General features: G+C 35.9%; 1 protein-coding gene across 1 annotated transcript; it reads right to left on the bottom strand.

Annotated features, from left to right (window-relative positions):
• Positions 1–2: 2 nt before the first annotated feature.
• On the bottom strand, positions 3–13928 carry LOC120624268 (sulfotransferase 1A2-like). Its single transcript, XM_039890717.1, has 12 exons — positions 13854–13928; positions 12713–12839; positions 12222–12316; positions 11936–12116; positions 11092–11196; positions 9750–9839; positions 4572–4706; positions 4027–4126; positions 3251–3573; positions 2870–2964; positions 1706–1889; positions 3–1061 (listed from the first exon to the last, which is right to left on the bottom strand). The coding sequence occupies exons 1-12, from the start codon at positions 13926–13928 to the stop codon at positions 946–948; spliced, it is 1626 nt and encodes a 541-aa protein (XP_039746651.1). The 3' UTR covers positions 3–945.
• Between the last annotated feature and the right edge of the window lie 4002 nt (positions 13929–17930).

Raw genomic sequence — 17930 nt, 5'->3', positions numbered from 1 at the left:
TAACTATTCTATGAAGGATTATAATTAAAGCTATTAATTTAATTTACCTAAGAAAGGGGATAAAATTCATTAAATTAGCGCACAATTTATCTGAATTCGAATGCTAGGCATACCTAATTAGGACTAAATTTCCCTCAACTCTATATAAAAGAGTGCGATGGGTTTTGACCTGTGATCTTTCGGACTTAACTACTCCCTGAACCGTTGAGCAATAGATGCTGTGTTGTACAATAATTTACTAGATGAGTGGTACATAAATATCTAAACTAAACTTAATATACATTAAACTAAATATAATAATGCTATATTCTGCTTCTGGAAAACACCACGGTTATTTTAGGTCATTTCAATTAAGTTCAGAGATTTATGTACAAATAAATAAGCTTTAGTATGTATCTAGTATATAAATGACCGAAGTATACAGGTAAAGTTGAGACTGGTTTCAGCTAGTCACTGAAAATTTGTCACTGTTCAATTTAACTCAAATGGTTTCCGCGCTTTAGAAGCGGCTGCCTGCTTATGCTGAGGCGGCGTCGGCTACTTCAAAATCTGGGCACGTTCTGTACATAAGCAGCGTGCTTTGGTACTAATATGATGATTAGTATTTAGATTTTTCATTTCTTTATTAATGTAATGTAAAAATTTAAGAAAGAAGTACTAAACGGTTGAAATAATTAACTACCTAATTATTTTCTGTTAGATAGTTTCTAATGAAGTCTGGGTGTACTGAAAAATTGAGCGCACGAACTATATTGATTAATGGTTTCTGATATACAGCCAAAATCCACTTTGGCCAAATAGACCGCATGCTACTTTGCGTATGAAGTCGAATTAACGGAATTAAAACGTGCGAAGGACTTCGGTTTCAGATAAATGTTAGCGTGATATTCGGACCAAGACCTTAACATATAAAATTAAGTATAATTAAACACGAATATTTTTGATTCATTGTTGAAGATGAGGGAACCTCATGTCGGTATCTTGCAAGTTATCGGAGATCCACTTTTCTGCTTCAGACGTCATACCTTCGTCGAAATAGTCTCGCCAACCACCCGCTTTTCCTGTAATAATAATAGTACATTAGAATTCCAATTATCATTGGGCGTATTTGGAATTAACGACATACTGATTATAAGGTATTATTTATTCCAATTAACTGTTTACTTAAGCGGTACAGAGCCCACCTCGGAATCATACCTAGTGAATTCTGTAGTAACTTAAGGGCAGTCGCAACTTGCGTTCATTGGCTGTGGTGTTTGCAGTTTTGGTAGTTTTGCATCAATCGTCTGCACAGAAACTCTTGGCACTCCGGTTAGATTATCGGGCCGATAATTTGTTTATGATTGATATTTTAAGTGTGCGTAATTATTTCGATCAGTAAATAAGTTCACGTGAGGCCTCCTTTTGGAACACCAAACACTAACCGCCCCGTCGCGAAGGAGTGCACGCCCGTGCTACCTACTTCGTTTTTAATTATGGTTCTTTCTGAAGTTTGTCTTTTTTTTCTTGGTCATAAATAGCCCAAACCTATTAGATAAATTTTAAATACGAAAAAAGGTTTTTTCAAATCCTAGTCTGATAGTACCAGAACTTTCTTTGATTGTATATCCACACGATAGTACCAGAACTTTCTTTGATTGTATATCAAATAAATTCTTCAGCTTTATTATTAGTATAGACAAATATATATAGATAGGTTTCCAACCTTTCCTAATAAAAGTATCCGTTCCCGCTTGAAGAATGCCAAGCTCGCTCATCACATCGTAGTTCACAGACTTGTTTTGTTTGAAGCTCTCTATGCTGAGGTGTTCACACAGACGCGTTAGCTGCTCCTCGGTGAATTGCTTGCCAAAGAATTTGCTCACTCGACGAACTGCTGCAGGCAGGTCCTATAAAACGTTTAACAGAATTACGAAACAATTCAAGGATGCATAAGTATATTGAAATATATAATGAATTACCCTGTAAAAATATTAAGCGTATTTATTTTCCCATACAAACGAATTCCCGCCGTGACCACGATCTATGTAACTGGCCCGAATTATCGATAAATCTCAAAATATTATCGAGGTATGTACCCGTTTAACTATTTTTAAGAAATGTTGATTAATCACGAAACTCTTTTAAAATCTTTGGAACGTCTTTAACATCATCCTCAGACTATTTAATAAAGTCGCAGTGTTGGGTACATGCATTAATATATACGTAATACTATATATACCTAATAGGTACCTATAATGTATACTAACCTAATAGGTTGGGACCGGACTTTACTAGACTATATAAGGTATTTTTTCGGGCTTTTTGATGCAGTGTACGTACGTACGTGTGGTCTTATAATATGCAGAGATCCTTGATTTCCGGCGAGACATTTTGGAAATCCATATTGCGTGAATTGTCTCTGTTATCTTTTGGGGAGGCTTCAACCATGGCCAGTTAATATCAACAGACGTGCGGCCAAGCGATTAAGCGTTCCGGTACGCTGCCGATTAGAAACCGCTGGGGTAAGAGTTTAATAGGTATAACTGCCTTACACCTAACGGGTCCGCCCGCTACCATCTAAGACTGCATCACCATTTAAACACAGTGGACTAATACCTAGTGCATCTAAAAAAAGAACTAGGATAAATGGTTTAAGAACCATGGAGCTCAAACTGGGCTGGCACTGCTAATGTAGTGACTTAATATTACCAATTTTATACAATACTTACGATACAGAAATCGAACTCAGGATCTCTGCATCCGTTGTCGAACATACTAGCTAGTAACCGAGGTATGTAGTAGACAAATGAGGCTACTTAATTACTACTTAATTAATTAATTAAATGTAGGTGGGTTGGTTATTAAGTTATATACGTATTGTTCTCACTTTAGAGAGTTCCTCGTAAAACAGAAACAGCATGTTCGGATGATTTCTCTTTTCCCACGATTCTTTTAGGTGTTCAAAATATGGAGTCCAATGATCTGAAAATATATTACGAATATTATTTCCTTGTTTTTTGTAGCTCATACTTATTAGCGTTTCCTTCAAGCGATGATGATAAGTTACCTGAATTTATCACAATGATGTTTTTATACCCGAAAGTATCAAAACATTATTGTGATCGCAAACAAACCTGGGCACAAGGCTGCGCAGTAAACATATTATACAAGTTCACATTGGGCTTCTTATTTCGCGAGTACCTACCTTACTCGTGAAGTCTGTCCGAACAACTTAGATCGTAAGTTGGTATTTAAAGGTTCAACTTACGTAAATCACTCACGAAGAATCGCCAGTATGTTTTGAAATCGCCAATATATCCTTGGGTTCTCATGGACTTGTTGAGATGGTAGAAGGAAACTGCAACATCTCTAGGGTCCCGGGCGACATAAATTACTTTTGCTCTGTCTAGCAAAGTAGGGGGTAGAAGTGAAAGGGGCAGGTGTGTTTTGACGAAGCGTGGTGAAGGCGCGTCTACCAGCTGCTCTGTGCCCGGTTGGCTTACGTACTCAAGGAGTTTCAGTTTCCTTTCACTATCTTTGTTCTCTTCGCGGAACCGCTCCATCATTACGGGGTGGACGTATACCGAAAATCTGTAAAATACTGGTGATCAGGATACGCTAATATCTCATTTTAAGTAAGTAGATATATCTAGATATTATTTATAATAAAGTCATGAGATGATTCGCGCAAAGGGGCATTATTACCGCTATGTGCGAAATGCGAATATGCTGCAGTCCGAAGGATGTTGGGGTCCTAAGGTGGAATGGTAACCCGGCACCGGTGAACGCAGCGTTGGTTGACCCCCAACGAGGTTGACAGGCGACATCAATCTAGTCGCTGGGAGCCGCTGGAAAGAAGCGGCCCAGGACCGTGAATTTGAACTCTACCAAAGCCAGTCCAGCAGTTAACGTCAATAGGTTAAAATGATAATGACGCTGCTGATGCTGTTGTCAGATAGCTTGAGAATGACGCAGCGTTGAGAAAATTCCCGACAGTGGTGACAAACTTTTGAATAGACTTAATGAGTTTTCGGCTTTACTTACTCTAAAAATGGATATCTCTCTGTGAGAGGAATGGAATTAGATCTCTCGTAATCTAAGTCATTCACCACCATCCAAACTAGTTCTTGTGTCCAAGTTGTTCCTAAAAAGATCATATTATAATTTTATTAGTCTGTAATTGAACAAACAAAAGGTATTTTCTTTACACTTATAAGTGATAGACGTCCCATAGTTTCTGATGAAGAGTAGTTGTAAGGTTAATTTGCAGTACTGCCTCATGCGTTAAAGCAGGTATTTCAGTTATACGCAATAGGCGTTATCTACGCGACCGAGAGGTGCAATGGTTATGCCAGCTCTTGACGGCTCCAACTCCAAGTCCGGGGTTCTAACTCTTTCTCATAGCTGGGTCACGGGAACGCTCTCGCACAAAACCGAAACACAAAAATTTCCGCTCCGTTGGGAGTTGGGGCCTCACAGCTCCCCATAAATCGTATCGTATTGTTTGAAGGATAAGGTCCCCAAGTACCTATTTTGGAGTTACCTCTCTGAACATCATAATTAACCCTGTTCTCTAATAGACGTCTCACCTGATCGTGGATAGCTAGCGACAAAAACATCAGTTGGCCGTATTTCCATACTGTATATATTCCACGCCTCCTGTTTGAACTTGTGTGGCAGGAAATAGCCCTTCTTACCAACGCGGACGAAGCCAGTGTGCTCTCCTGAAAAGATTGACATCAAAGTGGAGTTAAATTTCCTACCTCAGATGGAGCGAGGAAACATTTTCTTGCCTAAGCAATCGACTTACTAGAAACGGACATAAATTAATGATATCTGCATATCGTCTGAGAAAGTACAGAAATCCTTAGTGTATATGCTTTTATAACATGATACCGAAGGTAATATTAGGTCTACCTTTACCTAAGTTTAAACAAATCTAGAACTACGGCTACTGGAACGTAAACTGGTCCCTACTGGACATTGGCAAAGGTTGCTGATGGTATCGAAGTCGAGGTCACCTCTACTTTATTGAATTAAGAATGTGTCTAAAAACAGTAAAAACGCCCCGTGTACGTTTTACTTTACACCCGCGGAATGTTGCTAGCTCACAAACATTTTCAATTTTCACATTTTATCGTGAGCGCTTAGTACATAAGGGGTAAAACAATTATTGTCGTCTGCTAAATGGTATTAAGTGACTAACCGTTTGTTCGAGAAACCATTGTGTTGAGTGCTTTTTGATGCTTCAATATTAGTCGTGTACACGGTTTCTGTACATTCTTAATTCTGTACTCTACTTGTGAATTTTAATCAAATATAGCAAACTGAACTTAACTACATATAAATACATAAATAGTAATATAGATATACCTGAATTCTTTGTTAGTTAAATATAAATAGCAGTCAGGTATTTATGACAGTTGCTGTAGAAAGAAAAAACGACACGGAGTAGCCTTCAAGAAGTACCTAGATATTTTTTCTCCACTTTTTTATTGGTTTCGTAATTAAACTTCCTCATGAGATTTAACAATAAGGTCACCAATGACTTTGTTGATTTGGTTGTTAGAAATTAAAATAACAGTTCCTAGAACCTTCAAAACTTGCCCGTTCTTTCGCTTATTGTACGCACTGTAATAATAACAATAAGTTTGAGGTTACTTCCGTTATATCCAACGACTTATTTATATCGATGGTGGTATTCATTTGGCAGTTATTTTTTGTAGAATAAAAGACCAAGCAGGTTTCCCACCACAGTGGAGACCCTCACCTGTAACAAAGCAACACTTTGCAGTCCATGAAAGAAATACGTCCTACAAAGTGCAAACATGTGCCCATCAATCTGAGGCGTAAATGCTAAGCGTCAAGCAGCGGAGTAATTACGCCGGCAACCACGCTCTTCAGACCGGAACACAGTTATGCTGCTGGACTGCAAAAATAAGCTTAGCTGTAGTTCTTCCCCTGATGAAGTCCGTCCCAAAAAGCCGTAAGTTTAATTATCAAACAAAGCATCAAGAGAGACCGACGTTTCCAAGATAGGTAGTAATAGACTTTTCTTTTCCTCACTAGTGGTTTTTCAAGTTACAAGTTTCAAACCTATTGATATAAATAAAACATGTAAGTAACTATCTACAGTACTTCTCATAAAACAACTACGGAGATGATAATGGCACTGGAGTCAACGAACTTCACGCGACATATAAATCAGGTCATCGTCTGCGCGTCGAAAGTGGCATGGCCTAAACTGCGCCTTTTTGTTAATTAAATATACCCACCTAAGTAAGATCTTATCAGAGTTTTGAACTTTTTAGAGGTACCGACCTCTTTCGGCTTTTATGTATCCTGTTATACCTAGGTCTCTCCGTAGTTGTGTTTAAGTTTTTGAACTTCAATTTACATATATATCAATCTCTGAAACTACTGAATCGATTTTAATATTTAACCAATACACTTATAACATAGCTACACTACCTAGGAGTGACATGGTTTACATTTTACTCCGGAGAACCAAAAGGTTCCCACGGGAGCTCCCGGGCGCAACGGTGAGCGTTTTGAATTTAAGTAGGAGGTCCAGGGTTCGATTACCGGCAGGGGTATTTTGGGAATCAATAATTTCTGAATTTTCTCCGGTCTTGTCTTGTGGGAGGCTTTGGCTGTGGCTAGTTAGTAGTTACTAGTACCCACCGTCAAAGACATGCCGCTAAGCGATTTAGTGTTCCGGTGCGATGTCGCGTAATAACCGATTAGGGAATAACCTAACAGGTTAGCCCGCCATATTAGACTGCATTATCACTTAGGTGAGATTGCAGTGAAACAAAAAAAAAAACAAAGGCGAACAAAGCGGGACTTAGGTATTTAGGTACCTATTTTAAAAGAGTTTGTTTTTGTGAAAACTTTATTGCACACACACATATTATATAAGTAAACACATATAATACAGAAGACACAGAATAGAAAAAGAGGCGTGAAAACAAAAAGAGTAGGTATCAGTATGTCCCTTAGATAAATAACTCGATAAATTATCACAATGAGGCTAATAAATCTTGTACCTACCTACCTACCCATTAGAAGTGAACTCGACTAATGACATGTAGATTTTATAATTAATTATTCTTCGTCTATCAAGCTGTTTACAATATTTATTACAATGTTGTTGAACCTAGCTAACTCCTGCCTAACTGCTTCGGTCTAGTTGTTAGCATATTCGACTGTGGCTCACGAGATCTTGTGTCTGATTCCCGGATGGGTCAATATTTGTTTAATTGTGATAACCTTAATACAGTAATCCAGTAATAGGAGTCAGATACTATTTACCTTAATGTATTCAAATATTTGTGGGTGATAGTAAAAAAGTGACAGGAGTCACATAATTTTAATTTTGCACGTGATGTTAGGGCTGTATCTGATTTCTTTCAGTAAAAACTATGGCAGGGGTTTACTCAAAAACTATTAGGTTTTCGGTATCACAAATAAGTCTCAGAGAAAGTACATAATATAGTATATACCTCTAAAGCCTGAGAAGTATTATTTTCACGTTGTACCTAGGTATATCTATTTAATACCAATTGCCTTATAAACCTACGTAGCACTAAACAATTTCATATCAATGATGCACTTACTTTGTAACAGAATTGGTATCAATAACAAACGTCCAGGCCACGGACAAGTTTATAAATATTAACATTATGATTTGAATACCTATGTTATTTTTATAATATTTTTGCTCGTTGTTCGAACAGTGTTAAAGTCAAATCCTTTTATGGAGCACTGGGTATGTAGACACTCATACCAAGTACTCAAGTACTCAAGAGGGTACTTACCTTAACTAGGAGATATTGGCCATTTTTGATTAGTGAAATAGTTAATAAGATAATTGTTACTAATGATTAATGTTTTTACAATCATACTGCGATAACAAGCTATGGATCTTTACCCGAAATAAACGTTATTATTAACGTACATTTACCTACCTATCATCATATCATCCCATTTCCGTCCCACTACAGGGCACGGGTCTCCTTGCAGAAAGAAAAAGGTTTAGGCCGTGCTCCACCACGCTAATCAGTTTCGGATTGGTGGTCTACCCACAGATACAAAACATCGATTGACAATTTTCTCTCAATATAATAATTATATATACTTAGTATGATGCAGGATTCTTTCTAAGTGTTTCTTAGTGTAGTTTCTTAGATTAAAACATTCTATATTTTCTGTTATTCAGGTTCAGCTATTGTAGCTTATTTGAATGAAATAGGAAAAGTACAGTATAATAATACCTAAGTGGATACCTGCATAGTATAACTACTTAGTATAAATAAGTAACTTATCTAGGGAAAGCGCATTGGGTAGGAACTCGACTTCACTTTCGGCGGGCCGAATTCGAATCCCAGCACGCACTAACTAACTAACATTATGATTTGAATACCTATTTTATTTATATGATATTTTGCTTGTTGTATATTTCGAACAGGTTAAAGTTAAATCCTTTCATGGATCACTGGGTATGTACACACTCATACCAAGTACTGAAGAGGGTACTTACCTTAACTAGGAGATATTATTAACTTTACTTACTTACTTTATTTTCTCTAACGTTTCAAAGTGATGTGCGTTTTATGTAATTAAATTATATCACTTGCTTCAACGGTGAAGGAAAACATCATGTAGATCTAGACCTACATGCCTGAGAGTTCTACATTAAGTTCTCAAAGGTATGTGGAGTCCATCAATCCGCACTGGGCTAGCGTGGTGGACTACAGTTTTAACCGCTTCTCTTTATGGGAGGAGACTCGGGCTCTGTAGTGGGCCGGTAATGGGTTGATGTGATGATGATGATGATGATGATGTAGGTATCAGCGGTTATCAAGACAATCTTCAGCTTGAAGTTTCATGTTTTTCAGCCTCAAATTTCATGTTATTTTTAAAGATTCGATACCTATCGAGTTGCAATGTAAGGATCTCAGGAAGGAATGAACAAATTAACTTTTTATTACTTTAAGAAAAATACCTACTGCCTGCAAAGTCGAATACCAATTAAAATATTTTTAAACAGAATATCAATTAACACACGGTTTTGATCAAGGTTGGCCGTAAGTTAGAAGTGGAACTAGACAATATATATCTACTATAGGTGAGTATATAATTGTGGCAATAGTTTTTACGTGATGCCTGAATTTTTATTCCACTACAAGTTAGCCCTCGACTGCACTGTTAAGTGATGATGCAGACTGATGGTAGCGGGCTAACCTGTTAACGGTATGGCAGTTATACGGCCAATCGATTTTATACGCGAAATCGTACCAGAACGCTTGATCGCTTTGTGGTGGCGAAGCTTATCACCAGACATGTACGAACCCGGGACCCTAAACTATAACCATAGCTCTCACCACTGCATTAAAGAGGTTGAGGAAAGTAGTTAAAAATAATAGTACAGATTAACAAACCCAAAAATCAATATTTTTTACAACCAATCGTATCTGAAAAGAAACGCTGAGGTACCTACCTACGTACATTATACAACAGTTTTATGCAGTCCCGTTGCAATATCCTGTTTCTTCGAAGACTTTAACCACCTACTTACTTATTATACCTACTTATATCGCTGTTCTTCCATTTACGGTTTCCAAGAGGAGATGAAGCGATAAGGCGCCATTTTGCATTTATGATTTAATAATTTTTCTTTTTAATTATAAAAGCCTTCTAGTATTTTTATTTAATGTAATATAGAGTTATTTTTATTTATGGAATAGGTATGTATATTTTCTTACCTGTGAAATATTTCATGAGCATATCTGCTACTTCGGGTTCCACGTCATTAATCTCTAGAGGATAACTATTGTTGAGTTTCTCCATGGTTACTACACTAGTTCAACCTCAAACCGTTACTATATTATTACGTTTATTATTTAGTTAACTTTGAACGTCGCGCGTCCGTATCGATAAAAATGGTGCGCGCGCGCACCAGTATCGCGCTCGACTGTATTACTGTAGTAACTTAGGAAGTTGTTGAAACTTGAATGTCGTTTTGTATTCAAACAGTCTGTGACCTCAGTCACTTTTAACTTTTAGTAAGTAGGAACCTAATTCTGTTCGGAATGTTTACGTTGACTTACTTTAATTATCGTTTCGTTCGTGACACTCGTTCTGTATGATATAACATTTTGTAACGTCCAACTCGACAGCATTTTGTACAATAGCATGCACGTTGCCCGACTGGCAACCTTTTTTTTTAAATCCACTACAAGCAGTGGCGTGCACAGGGTTTTTGACCAGGGTATGCATAAAGAAGTAAAAAGGCTGTACTTAAAAACTGCCGATTACGTCTACTATAAATTTCGTAATAGAAGTAAAGTGCAATTTTTTTGGCCTGACATCGAAATCGAACCTAAGATGTCACTATCCGCAGTCCAAACATGCACCATGCTGCCAACCACTAGAAATACGAGGCAGTTTTTTGGTTCAGTAACAAGTAACCTTCCTATTAAATAATTATAATAGCAATACCGTGCTCAAATGTTTTTGCTATAATTCGGTATGCATTTTTACGTAGGTACGAAGGCTTTCGCACCAAGTTGCAATGTAAACTTTTAATACCTACGTATATTACATACTGTATTGTGTTTGACTGAGACGAAAAGCAGCAGAGAAATAATATTTTCAAAATTTCCGTTGTCACTTGAAGTCATTGCGTATAGAATTCAGTGCTCATTAATCTTTGATTTAGTGAGAAAGCGGTTCTTAAAAGGATAAGTCACGATGTTTGTGTTCTTATTGGGCTTGGTGTTTATATGTATAAGTAATTAACACCCAGACGACGACCACGACTTCTCTGTCAAGACTGTAATGATTAAGAAGAAGAATTTATGGTTATTCGAAAACAGAGAACTCACTATAATAATATTAAGAAGTCAGTGTTCATTATATTAAATTAATATTTATAAGTTTTTATGTCCACCAATCCGCACTGGGCCAGCGTAGTGGACTACGGCCTTAACCCTTTCTCAGTATGGAGTTTACACTGTATTTATAATAATAAGTATGATTGCAATAAGAATTGTAAGTTCACATAGGTACTCATTACATATTGATCGCCGATTTGGATATTTTAACAATGTGGAAAACGGAAGTCAGTGCCTTGCAAATTTTTCGCGATCCACTCGTCCGCCTGCGCCGACATCACTGCGTCGAAATAATCTCGCCACCCGCCTGATTTACCTGTGACAAAAAGGATAAGGACTGGTAGCATATGCTGATCTACTTGTAAGATAACTATTCTAAGTATAATCCATAGACAGACATATAAATATAACTGCGATCTAAGTGAATGCCCCTTAGCGAGAAGCAGAGCTTATCGGATGATTATTTGTCCAAATTATAACACACAATTTTTCGTCTTTTCTCTTTTGATCGGATGTCATCCTACGGCTTAATTGATTTTGACGTCATGCAGATAAAGGACATAAGCTCCGGAAATATTGAATTCGTATCCTTCATTTGTTTATAAGATAAGCTTACATTACGATTATCTATATGTTTGAAAAAAACAATATAAGGTCAAGGTCTTGGCCACACTGACATTTGACATTGAAAATTCCTATTGACCTTTCCAAAGAAGTTTCTCGAGTACGTGGCAGCCATCCCTAATGCTTGAAGAGAGGTGTAATTGAGGTGAAACATTTGAAATGTCCATGATTTAATAGCTAAAATAATTTAAATTTGAAGCTAAGAGTATAATTAATTATTTAAATTATCTTTTAATCTAACTTTGAATATAATACAAAAGATTTCAATGAAAAAATAACAAGATTAAAGTTTATATCGAAAAACTTTGTGTTAAAAGTGTATGAAGAGCGTTACAGACATTATTTATTAGTTCGAACCCCAAAATGAACGGATAAAACTACAATTATATTTATACCAGGCTGGTTATAAAAAGAAGCTAAAATATTTTTACCTTTTCTTATAAAAGCTCCATCACTCCTGAATATACCAATATCCTGCAAGGATTCCTTATTAACAGATTTGTTCTTCTTGAAGTTATCAAAATCCATATGATCGGCAAGTTTGTTTACTTGGTCGTCTGAGATTGTTTTGCCGAAAAAATTTGCCACACGTTGTATGGACCTAGGTAAGTCCTATAGAAATTCAAAATCGAAGTATAATGTTATGAACCTTAATAACTAATAAAAAAAAAAATGTCATAATTCCTGACCAAAAAAATGTACAGCTTTAAAATTTACCTTAGTTATTTCTTCATAAAATAAGAATAACATATTCGGATGATTCCGCTTCTTCCAAGCTTCTAGCACATGTTCGAAATATGGTCCAAATGAAACTAAAAACATAAAACTTGAATCTAATACTTTCAATTAGAAACAATCCCATAAAATACAAAACTTATACGGATCTATTTTAGCGATAATACATAATATTCATTTCAGTGTTGTGAGGTACTCATTACATTTTTTACTCAAAACTACAGCTCCGAGAAGTTTAAACATGCTTTTTTTGATGTCATCTTCCTGGATACCACATCCACAGGCAGGATGGTTAAGTATGCCTAACTTTTACTGGGCAAACCCCAAGGTGTTTAAATGGGGAGCGGATCAATGGGAATGGTTTTTGAAAAGACTGTTACTCCTCTATTCCAAAAAAGTCCAATGGTTAGCGAAGGAACCCGAAATAAACTCAGCAAATTTTGCAATCGGACATCATTGTTATTTATACTTACTGTTATCTGAAACGAAATACTTCCAATAATGCTTAAAATCATTTTCAGGTTTCGTTAAATTCAACAACTTGTCATGATAATAGTAAGAAACCGCGACGTCTCTAGGATCACGCGCCACGTATACCACCTGATGAACACAAAATATTTGTAAAATTATGAAGACATTCATAATTTAAATGAAGTAAGAAAGATATAACAAACGCTAACGTTTAAATTTATGGCGGATATTTTAAACCATACAGTATACAGGAAAGGAAGTTAAATTATTCGATGTGTGATTGATTGCTTATTGATTGTTGCGATGATTCTACTTTTTTTTAATCAGATAACAAGTCAGATGAGAATCAGAAGACAAGATATTATCTACTTATCGTTGCATATGATACCACCATTGCCTGGAAAAGTTTGATAGGCAGCCGTCAAATTGCATAATCTATGTTATTTATTTTTCTGTTCTAGTTTTGTGGTGTGTTATACTACAATAAAAGTATTCGTTAATAATGATACGAGGCATACTGTAGTAGAAATTTCGAATTTTTGGTTTTCATAAAATACGTTTACTTAACCAAATCCTAACTACTATAATTAAATGGAATTTTAGTTTTTTTTGTTACACTTTCATGCCTTAACCACTCTTCTGATCCTCATGATGTTTTGCTTACACGTTATCACGTTACAGAGGCCTGTTAATGGGAACTTTTTATTATTATTTTATTTATGCTCTTTATTTGCACACAAATAAAAATACAGAAGAAGAATAAAAGAAAACACAGACAGAAGAAGTATACAAATGGCGGCCTTATCGCTTTGTAGCGATCTCTTCCAGGCAACCTTAGGATAAGGAAAACAAAAGGAAAAAAGGACATACTAATACTTAAACTAGATTACACAAATAAAATAATACATAATATAATAAATATTAAAAAAATATATAACATATCATAAATACATAACAACAGTAAATACTATTACAAGTCGTTTTCAATGTAAACTATAGTGGTTTTTGACAGCTTTCTTAAAAATACAAAGTGACTTAGACTTTTCAAAAGAGGAGCCAATATTGTAAACTAGGGTCTACGATATTGGCTCCTCTGACAAAACCGATGAAAAATACATGCTAATATAAATAAGCTAATCAAACCTTTGTCTTATCCAGTAGTGACGGCGGGAGAAGTGATAGTGGTAGATGGCTTTTGATGAATCTCGGCGAAGGCATTTCCTCTACTTCCTTAATAGTCAGCGGCACTATAAGTTTTTTCAATATTTCTATTCCATTTTCCGTACATGGAACTTTACGAACCATCGATGGCAATCTAGAAAAAAATGTATGGTTCTTTACATTGATATAATGCAGGTGTAAAAACACATTTGTTACCAAATATTTTTTAGGTAAAGCTGACATTGTTTAACCAATCAATAGACAAAAGGTATGTAAACTGACTCTAAAAATGGAAATCTTGTACTGAGCGCTGTTGATTTAGCGTTCTCGTAATCTGAATTATTGCAAACGATCCATACTAATTCCTGAGTCATCGTAGTTCCTGCAAATAATTTAGCCTTCTCGACGTATTAAACATCCAATAATAAATTAATATTTACATCAAAAAACCAAAAAAATTAATGAAAACTAAAAAGAAGAAGAAAAAAAACATCGTTATTCTCTTAGAATGTACCAACATAAATTCTTCCCAAAAAGGTTATGCCGCACTATCAAAAGGAGCCCGGAACCGGAAAATCTTTATATGCTTTTATTATCTATCGTTTCTAAAGCATTTATGAGCATGAAAAACATTTAACTTAGTAAATACTCACCAGACTTTGGAAAGGTAACAACAAAAGTATCATCAGATCTCAGTGCCATGTTGTAAATGCTGGGAGCCAATGTTAAAAATTCTTTCGGAAAAAAATACCTTTTGGAGCCAACACGGGCAAAACTAATTTGGTCATCTACACAAAAAAAAAAAGGTTTTTTAAAGATCATAAATTCAAAACAACTTATGACAATGATTGTGAGAAAAAATTACCATCCAAATAATCCTTTATCTCGGGGTTTTCTTTAGTATTCAGAATTACAACCTCGAAAGGGAAGTCTTTACTGAGTTTACAATCCATTATCAAAAGAAAACCATTTCTTTTAATTAAACTACCAACTCATCAGCGACGTAGTAACGACTCAACAGTTCATATCAAGAAGACTTTTATACACTAGTGTAGTAAACACACATCACCCAGTATTTAGAGTTCCGTTATAAAATAAGCCTATTGATAGAATCGTATGAAGTGTGCCTGTACAATACACGTAAAACTGCTCGGCCTCCATTATTATAAAAGAGAGGGCTTAAGAGCACAGACCCAACTTCTGCTCCAATGTGGGTAGGTTGGTTTTAACTATTATCACTGTTAATATTTCGGACCAATAACTAAACTTACTCTTCGCGGCACGAGGTTGGACACTACCAATTCCCCGATTCAGGAATGGCACTGGGATTTTTTTACAGAATCAAATGTCGAACCCTATTCAACTTTTGATCGAATCAAAAGAAACTCAGTCTCTCGTGAACTCAGTAGAATATGCTTTACTCCCACTAGATCAACGAAGCAGTTCTTTTGATATAGTGGTCGAATTGCAAAATGTCGTCGAACTTTAAAGTGAGATGTCGAGTGAAAGAGCTTTTTAGGTACTTGCGTAGTTTTTTTTAAGAAACTAGCAATTAGCCTTTTGGATACACCTATTTTTTTATTTATTTATTTATACTCTTTATTTGTACACCACTCAAACAAAGAAACAAGACAAAAAATTGGTTGCCTGTAAAGTCGGTATACGGGCGAAAGTTTTACGTGACAACGACTTTGAGTGGTAAAATAATTTTAATGTGAATATTCATTCGTATAGTAGGAAGAAGGATGAAATAATAGTAACAATTTAAAACATTTATTTATACAAAGAATTATATTTAAAACATTAATTTATACAAAGAATCTCGCACTGAATTTCATATTAACAAAATTTTATTTTTACCTTTACACATACATACGTATTTATATACAAATATACATACAATAACTTGCAATACATTTGCGTACAATGAAACAGCGTTTACTACAAAGGGACGCGTGCCTTTCACTTTTTATGTCTGTCTCTCTCGCTCTTAGGCGGGCTAACCATGCCCGAGTGGAAGGGACGCGTGCCTCTCACTCGCTCTCATTGTGAGCGCATAACGTGAACGGAGCGTAACGCAGTTTCTTGAAGTGTCACCCGGCAAACCAATTTATAAGACGTTGTCACGTCAAAAAGAACAAACACATGAAGAATGAAGCAGGATACAAAAGGCTAAAGGCCCTATCGCTAAGTAGCGATCTCTGCCCGAGACCACCTATTTATGCGGTTCAAACCTATGTTTTTATAGGGTTCCTAATTCAACCAAAAAGGGCTACGTGCTACGTGCTGGCTACGGTTATGTTGATTATATTTATTTTTTATTACGTTTACCTACCCACTACTTTGTGGCTAGGTAATCGTACCCGTCGTACGGAACCCTCAATGCGTAAGTCTGATCATGCAAGGCCCGTTTTATTTATCTTTATTGGACTGAAAGAAAAGTACCAATAAAATTTTATAAATTACATAATATTTGACAAATTATTTACTTAAAAGTGAACATTTTACTAAACACACCTGATAATATTCGGCGGGGTCTTATGCAATCCTCAAGTAAATAATTTAACTAATAATATTGATAAAAAGTTCAGCAATTAAAAAATTATGTAGTCAAATTATCACTGAAAAATGATATGACATTAATGTTATAAATTCTACAGAGCTAGCGAACATAGTTACAGCCATTTATTGCATCTCCTCTAGGATCATCAAGTACCAATGCTGAGTCCAGTCGCGAAGGAGACTTTTTACGTTTTTCTGCTAAGCAGGTGAGTATGATTATTAGAAAAATGAGCAGAAGGGCTAGCACAGGCTGGAGACGAAAATTATATCCCACGATTATAACCCCTGTCTTATATCCCCACCACGGCTAGCTGGAGACAAAAATTATATCCCCCGATTATTTCCCCTGATAAGGGATATCATTAACGTGTCCACCTGCTAAAACACGGGAACGTAGAATAGGAGAAGTTTACCCCCGTTTATTATCACACATACTCGTATATTATTTGGATATTATTTCCTCTGGTGCTCCAGTGATCTTAAAGTTGATAAAGTTGCGGAATAAGATAAACTTTTATCCTCCCCCGCGGGGATGTAATTGTCTCCTGCCCATGCTAGCATGCTGCTGCCTAAAGCACGGGAATATGGAATTAGAGAAGTTTATCCCCGTTTATTATTACACATATATTATTTCCACTTGTGCGCCAATGCTCTGAGAGTTGATAAAGCTGTGGGAGAAGATCAATTTGTACCCTTTCTCCGGGAAGATAGCCCGTGCCAGCCGTGCTGACGGGAGTCTCCAGGATATGATGGGGGCTTAGCATTGAACACAGTCACCTTCCTCTAAGGTTATGGCTATGTGTTTTTCTCTCTATGCACGAAGCACTTCTATATTCCAAATGATATGATTATATATTAATATATATATATATATATATATATTATATCTGGTATATATTATATATATATATATATATATATATATATATATATATAATATATATACCAGATGTGCCCTGCGGCTTCGCCCGCGATTATTTCTTACGGGACGCAGTGTACCGCTAAATATACGACACTAAATTCTTAAAGTCTAAACGTAAATTACGAAGTGCCGAATATACAAAACTATATATTAAGTACATACAGATAGTATTTTAACATTTTTAAATTAACTGTGTGGGCGATAAACCTATCCTTGCTCTTGGAGATTTTATCACTCACTATTTAAAACTTTCAATAACTTAAAAATGGCCAATCGAATTGTATGGATGTTCGTGTTTGGAAGTTTGAAAGTTTACTTGGGTCCCTCAGTTTCAGCTCCCGTCACTAAAAAGGAATAGTAATCGTTACAGGAACAATCGAACTGTTTGTTGATGCGAATGCTAAAGGAAAATTTTCTAACATTTTTTTTTAGTCCTCGCACTGAAGACCTCATAAATTTGGCAATACTTAATGTATCCAGTATCCTGATAGAATAATCTATCCAGTACAAAAACAATTATTTAAATTGTTTAACATTTGACGGAGTTATGGTGTAAAATCGTCAAACACTTACAT

Source organism: Pararge aegeria, chromosome 6 (assembly GCF_905163445.1).
Source record: "Pararge aegeria chromosome 6, ilParAegt1.1, whole genome shotgun sequence".
Lineage (NCBI taxonomy): Eukaryota > Metazoa > Arthropoda > Insecta > Lepidoptera > Nymphalidae > Pararge > Pararge aegeria.
The sequence above is the reverse complement of the archived record's forward strand: the minus strand, read 5'-3'. Positions and strand labels throughout refer to the sequence as shown.